The sequence below is a fragment of the Otolemur garnettii genome, unplaced genomic scaffold (genome assembly GCF_000181295.1).
Source record: "Otolemur garnettii isolate 467f Iridium unplaced genomic scaffold, OtoGar3 scaffold00005, whole genome shotgun sequence".
NCBI lineage: Eukaryota > Metazoa > Chordata > Mammalia > Primates > Galagidae > Otolemur > Otolemur garnettii.
This window is the reverse complement of record NW_003852400.1, coordinates 19669162-19683565: the sequence shown is the minus strand read 5'-3', so window position 1 is coordinate 19683565 and position 14404 is coordinate 19669162. Positions and strand designations below refer to the sequence as shown.

Genomic DNA, 14404 nt, shown 5'->3' with positions numbered 1-14404 from the left:
AAAAAAAAAAATTTTTTTTTAGACAGAGTTTCAAGTTATCACCCTCCCTAGCATGGAGTGGCATCATAGCTCACAGCAACCTCTAACTCTTGGGCATGATGCCATGGCACTCTACCCAGGGCGATAGCTTGAGGCTCCGTCTCAAAAAAAAAAAAAAAAACTAGAAAAAATAGCCGGGCATTGTGGTAGGGGCATCTGTAGTCCTAGCTACTTGGGAGACTGAGGCAGGAGGATTGCTTCAGCCCACGAGTTTGAGGTTGCTGTGAGCAAGGCTGAGGTGATGGCACTCTAGCCTGGGCAACAGAGTGAGACTCTTATCTCCCCCCCCCCCCAAAAAAAATTAGAATGAAATGACTTCAATTTTTACAGGTATAATTATCCAGGCTAACGCATTATCTCCGGGTTTAACGTATATTTGAAGACTATAAATTTGTAGTACAGAGTTATGTTTCCTAAACAAAAGAGCTTTACTTTAACCACACAATGTCAAGCCATTTAATTTCCTCCATAAATTATTTCCCTCAAATTGTAAAACACTTTTGTTGCTCTCTTTTGGACTTTTGATTTGTTTACTTATTTCTCTGTGTTACTTAATACAGGGAATAAATCCTGCATACATTACCCTGACAAACACTAAGCTCACTGGAGGATAATACTTGATGGCAAACTTAGATTATAGTTATGTTTAAACAACAAGGACAAAACAAATCTTCACTTCAATTACTGTTTTATATTCAGATTCCTTTTTTGAGAAAATACAGAAACATGTAGCTTTGATTCTATAAGTGAGAATTAGTAAATTCATAGTAACTCCCTGTGTGAAAATCGTTCTGTGGAAATAAATTACTTATTCATTAATTTCTTCCAAGGCTTGAAAGAATCTCATGGTAAATAATCTCCTATGACCTGAGATTCTGGAAAACTTTTAATTGCTGAAAGACTATTCCCATAAAAGAGAATTATTTCTGTTTCTACCTGATTCAAGAGTTAAGTATCTGTGAAATCATACTCTCAGCGCTAACTTTTAGGTAGAACCACAAAGAGACTACTGAATAAAGATTGTGTTAAAGAGATTACTTTCTAAAGGGCCTTAGGATAGCCTCCAAACACTTTTCTTCATGTTATAAAGAAAACTATCCCAGTAGGCAACTACCAATATGCTAAATATAAGCCTGACTTTCTGGTAGGCTATCTAGGCAAAAGAGAGGTAAAATTCTTCATAATAAATCCATCACTATATGGATTTAGACATACAATTGGGCAAATCACTTCTCAAATGAAATATATCAAGTAAAATAAGGTCCTATAATATATATTATGAAATCAGCCTATAAAGCAGATACTTGTCTAATGCTCGATACTTAGTAAAGAAAATGTTTACCAAAAAAAAAAAAAAAAAAAAAAAAGGATATATACCTATGGAATCTAAAGTAGACCAATATTTTAAAATTAAGTGCAAAGTTTAATCATATATATGTATATAAATATATACATATATACATATTCCACTAAAATTGTATAACATATAAAACTATACCATTAAAAAAGAGGGAAACCCCCCCAGAAATAACCTTGAATATTCAACAATATTTACTTAGACTTTGGGCCATTTTCAATGCCATTTACCTCCCCACAACCACAAGCCCATGTTCCCACTCTACTTGCTCTAGGTGCCCTGGCCTCTGTCTCCATCAAAAGGAAGAATCAAATAATGATACATTTAAGAGGAAACTGGAGTATCAGTTATTTCACAAATATTACACATTATTTTGTGACAATCTTTTGGTTCAAAATGATTTTAATTACTAATGAGAATATGAAGAGGTTAATGGCTTTAAATCCACCAAAGATTAGCAAGTGAACTAAAATTACTTTAAACAAAAGTTTTACAAAGCTCCTGTTTCCATTGTCTTAAAAATATAATTCACTTAAGAAATACCTCATTTTTATAACTTTTTTTTTTTTAAGAGGCAGAGTCTCACTTTGTCACCCTCAGTAGAGTGCCATGGCACCACAACTCACAGCAACCTGGGTTGCTGTGAATCTCTTGGGCTTAGGCGAATCTCTTGCCTCAGCCTCCTGAGTAGCTGGGACTATAGGCACCCACCACAATGCCTGGCTATTTTTTTGTTGTTGCATTTTGGCTGGGGCTGGACTTGAACCCGCCACCCTCAGTATATGGGGCCAGCACCCTACTTACTGAGCCACAGGTGCTGCCTTATAACTTTTTAAACCTAATGTCAACAACTAGTTCAACCTTTTACATAACAGCTATTAGCAGAGCCCTGCAAAAACATCATTCTATCTTTAAGATTCATGGTTCTCAAATTTTAGTGTGAATCAGAATCACCTAAAGGACTTACTAAAATAAAGGTTGCTGGGCCCCCAAATTCAGTAGGTCTGGCTCTGGCCTAGAATTTCTATTTTTAATGCGTCGCCAAGTGATGTTAATGTTGTAGGTTCAGGGGCTGTACTTTGGAAAGTGTCTGCTGTAGGGAGACTGCTCCACACAAAGCTCTTATGGTCTGTTCAGTGGTATTTAAGCTACAACAATGCAGTAGAAGCTAAATAATACAGTGCTACTTTAGTGTTTAAAAAATTGAGAATACTCTGGAAAATACCATGGTCAAGTCCCTATTGTACTTCATTACCAGGTCAAATACACAGATGGTTCTTATGAACTGCAGTGTTGGCCTGGGGTACTGAATGTTTTAAGTGATCTCCCATACTTGACTGTTGGCAGTTTTAAAAGATCATGGAGAAGTTTCTCTCTAGTAGCCTATAACAACAAGTAGCCTATAGGAACCACTGATCACTGCAAATTTATTTGCCATATTCCATGGTGCTTATCAAAAAACAAATACTGTATTGCATTAACTAAACTGTCCATAATTTACAATGGCATCAAGTAGTAGCAACAGTATTAACAGTGGTCAAGATCCAGGTCAAAAGTATTTACAGGTGTTTTTGTGGTGTGAAAATACGAATCACAGAAATTAAATACTAATATACTAGAAATAAAACACAAAACAAAAAGCAGGATCATGTAGGAAATTCACTATAGGATCATCTATACTAAACAACTTACACATAATAGAAGGGATAATTGTAAAGCATATGCACTCAAGCTTTGTAAATGTTAAAAAGCAACCAATGAAAATGTCTAAATCCACTCAGCTGACAGATGGGGGTAGCATATTATACTTCCAACTCAATATTTATTACCAATATAGAGAGGTTACCTGACTACTAGTTTCACTTATGGCTTCTAGGAGTTTCTCCACTGCTGCTTGTAGTCGAGAGCTAATGTTCAGCATAAATTCTTCACTTTCAGGGTCTATTTCAGTTCCAGCAAAACCACTCCTCACAAGCCGTTGGGACAACTCTGTTCCTTCTTCAGTTACTTTTGACCACATGCTAGTATCATTTCTTGGCATATCACTTCCAGAATAAGAGGATATGGATTCATCTGTTTTAAGAATAACAGTATTTTAAAGCCATATATTAATTATAACTAATAATTTTAATTTTAAAAGAATTCCAAAATAAAATAAAATTAAAAATTGAAATCATGGAAATAATAAGGGACTTGAATAGAAACTTGTCTGAAGAAGATAGGAGCACACCCTATAGACGCATGAAAAAATACTCATCATCCTTAATTATCAGAGAAATGCAAATCAAAACCACTTTGAGATATTATCTAACTCCAGTAAGATTAGCCCACATCACAAAATCCCATAACCATAGATGTTGGCGTGGATGTGGAGAAAAGGGGACACTTCTGCATGGCTGGTGGGAATGCAAACCAACACATTCCTTTCGGAAAGAAGTTTGGAGATTACTTAGGGATCTCAAAATAGACCTGCCATGTAATCTTGCAATTCCTCTACTACATATCTATCCAGAAGACCAAAAATCACTTTATAACAAAGATATTTGCACCAGAATGATTATTGCAGCCCAATTTCTAATTGCTAAGTCATGGAAGAAGCCCAACTGCCCATCAACCCATGAATGGATTAATAAATTGTGGTATATGTATACCATGGAATATTATACAGCCTTAAAAAAGATGGAGACTTTACCTCTTTTATGTTTACATGGATGGAGCTGGAACATATTCTTCTTAGCAAAGTATCTCAAGAATGGAAGAAAAAGTATCCAATGTACTCAGCCTAATATGAAACCAATTTATAAACACCCATACTTCCATAGGAAAGCTATAACCCAACTACAGCCCAAGATGAAGGGGAAAGAGGAGGAGGAGGGGGGAGGAGAGGGCAAGGGGAAGGATGGGTGGAGGAGGGAGGATAATTGGTGGGACCACACCTATGGTGCATTTTACAAGGGTACATGTTAGATCTACTAAGTGTAGAATATAAATGTCTTAACACAATAAGAAAATGAGGTGAACCAGTTTGATGAAAGTGTTTCAAAATGTATATAAAACCAGCACATTGTACCCCATAATTGCATTAATGTACATAGCTATGATTTAATAAAAAAAAAAAGTCTTTTAAAACCAGCATTACAACAACAACAAAAAATACACTCACACAGAATGGACTATTATTCAAGAACCAAGTAAGAATGAAGAGAATAATGCTACGCTAACAGGACTTTGTAGGAATTAATATTTGGGTTATTTAGAGCTTTTTTCTTTCACACAAACTTTTTTTTTTGGACACAAACTTTTATGACAACATTCAACAGATATTTACTAAGTGTCCGCTATGTAGAGTTTGATAAGTAACAGGGACATACAGGTGATCAGATTTGGTACTTATCCTCAAGAACTTTAAAGTATGACGAACACACGATACATAAACAACCAAGAAAAAGGAAGACACTGTGCAATGGGATGTTCTAGGGATAAGAAAGGCTAAAATAAGTGCATGAATTTGTCTGGAACAGACTGATTTTTAAGTACTACACTGCACTCTCCTTACATAGTAAAAGGGACTAAGATCCTTTCGTAGCTTACTACTTTTGTAAGAAGTATGCTGGGAAAAGATTAGACTGGTGAACAGTTCTAATTTAACTTTGGACACTGTTAGCTACAGTATGCACACGAGCTTAGATAAGCAGAAGATTGTATCTGTAAGTATTTTCTCAAATTTAAAATAAAAACATAAAGATCATCCATCACTGCCATGGAATATTCATCTGTGGTAGCATGGTATAACCTAGTAATAAAATTTCCTGAAGAGAAATGAATAAATTGATTATTCAATTCAATAATCTTAGAATAGCCAGTTTGGTAAATAGAATCAATTCAAATTGGTAAACCATTCAAATCTATGTCTCAAACATAGTAAGTGATGGTTATTCAAGTTCTTTAGTCATTTACTTTACATCATGTTCATTTCCTGGTAACAATAAGCTTCTCAGATTAAAGTAGGATGGGCTAGACGTTGTCTTTACAACTTCTAAGAGGATCTTCAGAAGTCTGTTACTAGCGTTCTGGAAGACAGAGTCTTCCCTGCCCCAGTGGCCCTCTGAAAATCTCTACAGCTCCAATTGGAAACTAGTGGGCTCTAGTTTGACCCTACTATCTGACAGTTGGGAAAACTGTACAAAGTCCTGGGAGACTTAAGAGATTTGCCCACGGTCACAGTGAGCCAGAAAAAAACCCAAGGCCTTCTGATTTCTAAGTCATTTTTCTTTCTAAAACCACATTGCAAGAAAAGAGATTTGGTCTTTCAACCCCCCATGGAGGAGGTGAGCATTCTATCACTGAACCATCACAGTGCAAAATCAAAGGAAATTTTCTTTCAGCATAACCGATCTAATCCTCACTCAGGTTCAAATGATCTCACACTGGCTCAAAATCTCCCTTTAATTTCATAAACAAGTTTGCCTTTTATGAGCAAACAAATATTAGCAAATCAATTTTTTTAAGTGTTCACAAGTCCATACATGTTTAAAATCTAAACAAGTTCAGACTTGAAGGCTGAAGATGGATTACAAGTGTTAAAAGAGAAAGTTATATACACAATCTGAAAGGCAGAAATCACTTTATAATCAGATCAAGAAAAATTTTTGTTATATTAAATAAAACATAAATATTTCAAAAGGATACTTTAGTTTTTAATAGTAATGTTTGCACTAAAAATAAGATGGGATGTCATCAAAAATTCTTAAATATGGAGCACAGTATTAGTATATTAAAGCCAGTATTTTTTTCAAGGTTTAAGGAAAAAATTTAAAGTTTTAAATTGTAAACTCAAATATATCCTTTAAGGTGCAAGATAGGTCTAATAAGTGTCCCTCAATGATATTAGTGGCTATCTTAATTTTATTAGTAACCCTAAAACACCATTGTTCAACATAAAGACATAAAGATTGAGTTCATTAAATGGAAGTGTGCATTATAACCAATGATGCTAATCCCAGCAAATTCTCTCTGCTATAATATTCTATATATTATATTTCTCAACTGTGTATTCAATTTTTCCTTTTTAATCTTAATTATTCTTCTTCAGAATTGGTCAACAGTTAAATAATTAAAATTTTAAAAGGCTTAGTTGTTCAAATATACCTAAGGTGATTTTAAGCAAAGTATGTGTATTAAGTATTATGACTTTATCTTGACTTGAGTTGAACTCTCTAGAGCTTCTTGCCACAAAGCAGAGTGCATAGAGAAATTACTCAATTTTTGTAAAACTGAACTGATAATAAACAATTCTATTATTGGATATCTTAAAATACTATATAGACATACTTCATCAATATTGGCAGATTTAGATATAACTATGCAAGAAAGTACTAGTGCATCAGATGTTTTTTTAGGTCTGCTTTTTCTCAGAAAGTGAACATAAACATAATCCTCTGTGCTTGAGTTAAAATTACCAACTATGAGGACATTGCTTTGGAAATGGGTCCATTGTATTAAGAAATGATGTTTGCTCAATATTTCAGCAATTGTTTTGAGAAGTATCTAAGAGAACTGCTAACAAAAAGGCACAAAGTATTTTTGTAATCTACAGAAAACTCCTCAGAACATCTTTTGAATATGGGAATCAACCTGGTCTTAGGTCTTATCAGTAGAGCAGCACAATGTGTGATGACAGCCCTATGACACCCACCCTCTTGCAAATGCTATACAGTAACAGTGTTTGAGGAGAATGCCTCTAATGTATTTGTGTTTAGAGGTCTAGTTGTTGGAAAATATTTGAATACCTTCCCTTTTATAATTTCAACACATAGCAAAGTGCCGCCAATTCAGCAAGATGAGTTGAAGATGATTGTTTCTAAAGCATATAAAACTAGTACCTCCTGTGTGTTCCTCATGGACACTTGACTTTATAGAAGCCTCTGCTTCTGATCTCCACATTAGGGTGGCAGACGACTGGCCTTTACCAGATCTGTCTAGAATCCCAAGAACATGGCGACCAATTGTTTCTTCCACAGCTGCTGTTGTCTTTACAACCTCTAAAAGGATCTTCAGAAGTCTGTTATTAGCTTTCTGGAGTGCATACCTGTAAAAAAACATTTATTAAAATGTTTAATTTTTTTAAAAGCACACAGCATTTTATGTTACACAAAGAATGTACTACAAAATATTTTATGAAAAATAGCATATGATCCTCTTTGTTAAAATAATATGTAATAGCACCTGTAACAAAATTCTTCTTGTTTTTGGCTTATTTTATAACTATATTATAAAATGATTTGTTTACTTCTAAAACTTTTGGCCAATCAGTTTAACTACATCATTTTTTAAAAAATGTGCAGCATTTAATTGACCTGAAAGAAATAAAATAACTCAACTTTTAAGTTAGTAATCAGGTTAGAAGAAAATTTTATGAAAATTTAAGTTTTTATTAAACTTAAAAAATAAGCTAAAAAATTTAAGTTTGTATTAAAAAGTATAGTACCACCAAAGCATTTGTAAGTTATTGAGCTGGTTATACTGTTCATGGTTATTCAAATCTGTTTTGCACATTTAATTTTTTTATGTATCAAACATAAAAACAAATTTTAAAACATAATTTTAAAATCTCACCAGAATAAAATACGTGGTTGTATTTCTACAGCTTAATGGTGATGAATTGGACACTTAAATTACAAAAAGTGATAGGCAGAGAGAGACCTGTTTTTAAAAAGGTCCATAGTGAAATTTCACTGTCTGCCAACACCAGAGAGATATCACAGGTCGTTTTATATTACTTCTGATCCAGAGACAGAACTGTCTCAAGTTACAGCACACTCATTTCACCTAGTAGAAGAAATCTATTTTCAACTAAACAGAATTAATGTTACGTCTCTTTTTGAAAATACATTCTTATTTTTTAAAAATTAGAATTAGTACTACTAATTTTTAAAAAATTAGTAGTTAGTACTACTAACTACCCACCAAAAAACCTCAGCACTCAATTAGTGCAACGTTGTAACTGCTGTATTTCTAGACTTTCTACCTGTTTCATAAATATGTATTTTTTAAAAATAAAATCATTCTGAACATAGTATTTTTGTACATTTTCTTTTCAGCTTAACATGAACATTTTGCTTCTCATGAAAGGTACTTGCATAAGTGATGATTCTGAGAATTCCCTGATTAGTTTTCTAAAGAACTAAATAACTCTCTTGTCCTAACAGTAAAGTTAGCTCAACAAAGGTACTAAATCAGCAAACTCCACACTTTACAAATGTAGACAAAATCAGAGACTATTGTGGTAAAAATCCTCTGCCTTAAGACAGTTAACTCCACACTGTAGATGACTAACAATCAGGTTAAGGATATCTGTTGTCACAGGCACATGACACATCTATTTTAAGACAGATAATAAATGGAGAAGTTTTCCTTTCCTATTTGTCAAGTGAAATAGTTCTATTTTTGTACTCAGATCAAGTTCTCAGCTTATATAATCAAGAATACTAAAAATATAACTCTAAATAATTTTGTTAGAAGGAAGTCAAATGTTCTATTTTCTGAACTTTTTCTGGGGTTTCATTCAAGCCTCAAGCCCTAAGCCCTAGAGTAAGAATGATGTAAAAATATTTCTACTTAGAAAAATGGTTAAAGTTAATATGATGGTAAAAAAAAATAAAGAATACTCATCTTATCAGCACTCACTATCAAAATTCCTAAAAACTAAATACTGTGTAATTTCCAATATATACCAATTAGAAATAAATAAATATAAAATAAACACACTGTTTATTTTATATTGCCATGATAACTCTAATTTTCGTACACTGTCTTTCTTGTTTGAGTTCCATACTGACTGCGTTCCATACTGATGATCCAATGGGGAAGCCAAAATCTTAGGGGCCAAATTCCTCCATGCAAGCTGAGGAAGGAGGTTAGGAGGACACAAGAGGGTTGACAGTCACAGAGATTGGAAAAGGAGGAAATTAAGTTAGTAAATAATAGTTTTAACTTAAAGAAATTACCTTCATTTGAACAAAATAAATTTAAAAATATTGTGCTTTAAGTCCTTAATATTAATGTGGGCTAACTATTCTCATTTAATACTTTATAGTTACCTCTGAAAATCAAAATAAGGAGAAGCTTTATTAACATTGGGTAATTAATTTTTTCCTTTATAAAACTAGGCTATGGATTAAAAGTTATCATGTTATGCAGTGAATGAAAGAAGCTAAATGTGAAATATTTACAGTTATAACTTTTTTCCTCAGCATAAACAAACTACGAGATAGCTTACACTGAGTACATGTTCATACAGTGAAGGTATAAAATAAGGAAAGAGAAGGACTAAAGTGGACAAGTAGAATTGTGTTTTTAGCTACAAAATGGCATATAAGAATAAAATTAATCCAGAAAGTTTCAATATCCAAATACCTTAACATTTAAAGTATGTGATTAATATCCACTCAAAAATTACATTATATATAAAAGATTTGTTAAAAAAAGAGATCAAACATTGATAATCCTTTATATATTACACATACATGGACATGTTGAGTACACATATAGTATGAGGATTGTTAAGACAAAGTATAAACATACGAGATAAAAATAAGGACAAATAAAATTTATTACATTGAAACAACCATTTTAGTTTACTTTGGTCATCTGGTATACCTTTCATTGGACAGAATATCAGGAGGCAGATCTTCAGGTTTTCTGTCCAATTCCTTTTCTTTAAATGTCTGTTCCTCGACTTCCTCTTGGTTTTCACTTTCATTCTGTTTAAGTTTGTGTAAAGGTAGAGAGGAGAAGACAGAAAGAAAACCTGTCATCTTGGAAGTAGCATGTCATTCTTCTATATTGGCATAAGGTAAAACAGAAACTCCTTTGCACAAAATTGATACTGTTCAAAATAATATTTAACTACATCTTATCAGGAGATTAGCATTATCTAAAAAAGATAAAACATTCTAGTACACAGATGAAAAAAATTTTAATGAGTTCAAACTAATGCATGCTATGGTGCAACAATAAACTTTGTTAGCTTGCTGCTTGGGGAAACAACAGCTGCTGCTATAGCAACGCCAGATTCAAATTACCCTAAATGGAACAGAAGATATTTTGACTCCACCTACCTTCCCTGTAAGCAATCACAAATATGTTAAGTTCAATAAGTATAAAAAACAAAAAAAACAACAACTCACACCATCAACAAAGACAAACACATCCTACTGAATTGTTGATCCATGGCTCCTAAGTGGGCCAAAGTCCATACTACCTGTGTTTGCGTACTGCTGTTGCGCAGCTCACAACACAGCTTCTCTCTTCCAGCTAAAGACAGCTGCTTTAGTGCTTCCAGCTCCTCTAAAAGCACCCTCTCTCTCTCTGAAACCAGGTTTTCATTATCTATGGAAGATCTCTAAATAAGAAAAAAGGTCATGAGAGAATATTGTTTGCGATAGAAGAAGAGAGCAGAAACAAGCAGATTTCTTTTAACCCCTGGGACCAACAGGCCCTGGTGCTACCTGTGATTTATATTACACTACAAGGGGTTAAAAGCATGTAAAAAGTTCAATGCAAAAATTGAAACTTTTCAAAATATCTAATTAAGCCTAATCAGAAATTTGTGCAAGTCAATTAATGTGTTTTGGTTTTTTTTTTTTCCCTTTTTGAGACTGAGTCTCACTCTGTCACCCTGGTAGAGTGCCATGGTGTTGTCATAGCTCACAGCAACCTCCAACTCTTGGGCTTGAGTGATCCTCTTGCCTCAGCCTCCTGAGTAGCTGGGATTACAGGCGTCTGCCATGCCACTCAGTAATTTTTCTATTTTTAGGAGAGATGGGGTCTCGCTCTGCTCAGGCTGGTATGAAACTCCTGAGCTCAAGCAATCCACCCACCTCACTCGGCCTCCCAGAGTGCTAGGATTACATCTGTAAGCTACCATGCCAGGCCTCAATTAATATTTTAATGTCAATTTTGCATTGAAACATTAAGAAGTTTGAATTTACAAAATGCAATGAAGAAAAGCAAAATTAGTTTTTCAAAAAGGTGTTTCATGCTCAACTCCCAATTTTCCTATTAATTTATACTTGAAGAAATATATAAACAATTCTTCATCTCATATGCCTGTTTTTATCTTTAGTTTTCAATACATTTGTTTTCAAAAATCTTTTACATGAATATTTCTTGCTTTTCTGCAAAGATTTTGTGAGTATTATTTTATATAGCTATTGATAAGAATCCAGTTCCCACATACCAAGTAGTATTTAAATTTAGTTAAGAAGGGGATTAAGAACATTATATGAATTTGCATTTCTCAAATCAAGAAGAGATGTTTCCATGGAGAAAGTTCCAGAAACATACTACTTCATCAGCTTTCCATTCATGATTAAAAAGATGAATTAAAGAGAGATAAAGGTAAACCTCAGAGATGCTAACTGGTAGACTCACAAAACTATCAATGAATACAGGAATATTGAATGATAGCAAGTGGAGCACCATACTGGAGCACCTCCGCACAAAGTAAGTCCACATTTTCGAAGAGCTTTTGCTGTATATGGTCAATGAAATGACTTTAAAAAAAATTAACCTTGCAGTCACTTTTCCAGTGCCTGAAAAGCTAGTTAAATAAAATGATAGAGAGCCAATGCACACTTCAAGACTGAATTAGGTGTTCTTAATTAGAGTGTGTCCTGATGTTAAAAATATTGCAGTTTATTTAGATCTTGGCAAAATAATTTTTTTTTTAAACAGTCTCACTTTGTTGCCCTGGGTAGAGCCCTGTGGCATCGTAGCTCACAGCAACCTCAAACTCATGGGCTCAAGTGATTCTCTTGCGTCAGCCTCCTGAAAAGCTGGGACTACAGGTGCCTGCCACAACTCCCAGCTATTTTTAGAAATGGGGGTCTCGCTCTGGCTCTGGCTGGTCTTAAACCTGTGAGCTCAGGCAATCCACCCGTGTTGGCCTCCCAGGGCTAAGATTATAGAATAAAAAGACTTTTTTAAAAGCTACACGAAGAATACTGCTACTTTAATTGAGGAGAAAAGGAACTCTAAGTCCCATACCTGGGCTAATTGTCTATTAAGTCTCTTAATCTCTTCCTGTAACTGCTCCTGGTCCTCTCGCTGTCGCTCCATCTGCCGCATGTGTGCCTGCCTTAATAGTTCTGTTGCCTGTTGATGTTCTTCATATTGTCGTACAAGCTCCTGTCTCATATCTTCCAGCTGCTCTTCATTTACTGTTAGCCGTCTAGAAGGATCCATGCTTGGCATCGTAATTTCATCACGGATCTTTAATAGTAAAAAGAAAAAAAATTCAACCACAACACATTTTGTGGAAAGCTGCCAGCATTGATATTTAAATTTTCTAAAAGGTATTCTTCTTAATTATAATTCCAAAATGATATGGAGTTAGTTTATTGTTATTATGTGTTATTTTCCAAAAGTAAGAGAGCTATTATCAATTAACTTAGACTAATCTAATTCTAAGAGAGGAGAAGAAAAAATAAAGACATCCTAGATTCTGTCTACTCTGAATGAAGCTATAACTCTATTATTCTTCTTGACATCTTATGACGGAAAAATAATATAAATGGAGTATTGCTATTTTAAAATTAAGTTTATGAAACAAGAAATTTTTCCTATATAATTTATAGTGTGCAGTGGTTATCACAGTGCAACAGAAAATAGCTTGATAAAAAATAATTTTCAATAAATTTTGTTTGGAAATAAAGGCTTTCCAGTTCTCATAAGAAATCAATTCCTCATCTAGTTCTGTGAGTACTTCAATTTCTGAAGAGAAATTAAACAATGATTCTGCTGTCAGGAGTTGCTGGCAAATTAAAGAGGTTTTCATGAACATGTCACAAATTTGGCATCCCATAATGAGCTGACAGAATAAACCTCTGAATAAGACATAACCTATCCTGAACATTAATAAAAAATTTTAATTTGCATAATATTAAAAGAAATAGGATTTATTAAACTTTCTGTAAAAGGCAGCAAATCGTTGACATATAGACACAGAACAGACTTTCCATTAATGAATAAAGTAAAGGAAAAGAGAACTGGTATAAAGACAGTAAAATGCTTTAATCTGTCTTCTTAAATGGTAGGTATTTCCCTGTAATGTTGTTATATTTAATTAGGCAAATCATTTATTTACAGATATTGCTATATTGTAGTATAATTAATTTTGAATTGGTTGAAAAAACTGAGGTAGATAAAACTTACAATGAGAGGTACCATGTACAATGTATTTAAGATAAACCAGAATACTATGAACCAGACTTGTTTTATTTAATATTAAATCACTTATCCATATTTATTATAATTAATAAAACATTAATAATGTGAATTATAAGACTGAATTTGATACTTTCCTCCTCTATTAAGCAGCACTAACTGATAATATTTTACAGAGAAGGAAGTCATACTTTTTTATGTCTTTAATATTAAGGAGGCATACTTACAGATTCTCTGACTATAAATGTTTTATCTTTGTAGAGTATTTCTTCTGAAATAGTCAGTTCATGGTCCTTTGATTCCAGCATATCATCAGGATCATCATTATTTGATAACAGAACTTTCTTTCCATCTTCTCCTAACTCCTTACTAAGTGGCTTAAATTCTTCTTTAAATTTCACATCCATTGCCTCAAAAGTCTGAAAACCAACTTGACCCTGCGATAATTTCATCACATTAAAATAAAGTGGTTCTTCCTGCTTGCAGAGACGATGTACTTGTTTTGATGATGTAGTGTTTTCTTTACCCCCAGATATTCTAGACAGTTCAGTTTGTTGAGCAAATGCTATACTCATTGATACAATGACCTAAGAAATAAAGCAAACAGAAAAGGATTAGATTTATAAATACTAGCAGGAATTTTAAAAGTCACTACTCAAAATTGTATGAATTAGGAAAAAAGCATGGCCTCAGTAATTAGCAACTCCATTCTTCTAGTTACTCAGGTCAAATAACCTAGGTGAGCTCTTACCCACTTCTCCTGTATTTCTTTCTACTATA

The 14404-nt window shown here is 33.6% G+C and overlaps 1 protein-coding gene across 1 annotated transcript in view; it reads right to left on the bottom strand.

Moving 5' to 3' along the window:
• Positions 1 to 14404, bottom strand: part of AKAP9 (A-kinase anchoring protein 9) — a 171481-nt gene that overhangs the window by 65855 nt on the left and 91222 nt on the right. Inside the window, exons 17-23 of the mRNA XM_023507496.1 lie at positions 13852 to 14211; positions 12446 to 12670; positions 10659 to 10799; positions 10055 to 10158; positions 7279 to 7484; positions 3226 to 3469; positions 2929 to 3011 (exon numbers count right to left, since the gene is read on the bottom strand). Of these exons, the coding sequence (XP_023363264.1) occupies positions 2929 to 3011; positions 3226 to 3469; positions 7279 to 7484; positions 10055 to 10158; positions 10659 to 10799; positions 12446 to 12670; positions 13852 to 14211 (1363 nt within the window). The remainder of the gene's footprint in view (positions 1 to 2928; positions 3012 to 3225; positions 3470 to 7278; positions 7485 to 10054; positions 10159 to 10658; positions 10800 to 12445; positions 12671 to 13851; positions 14212 to 14404) is intronic.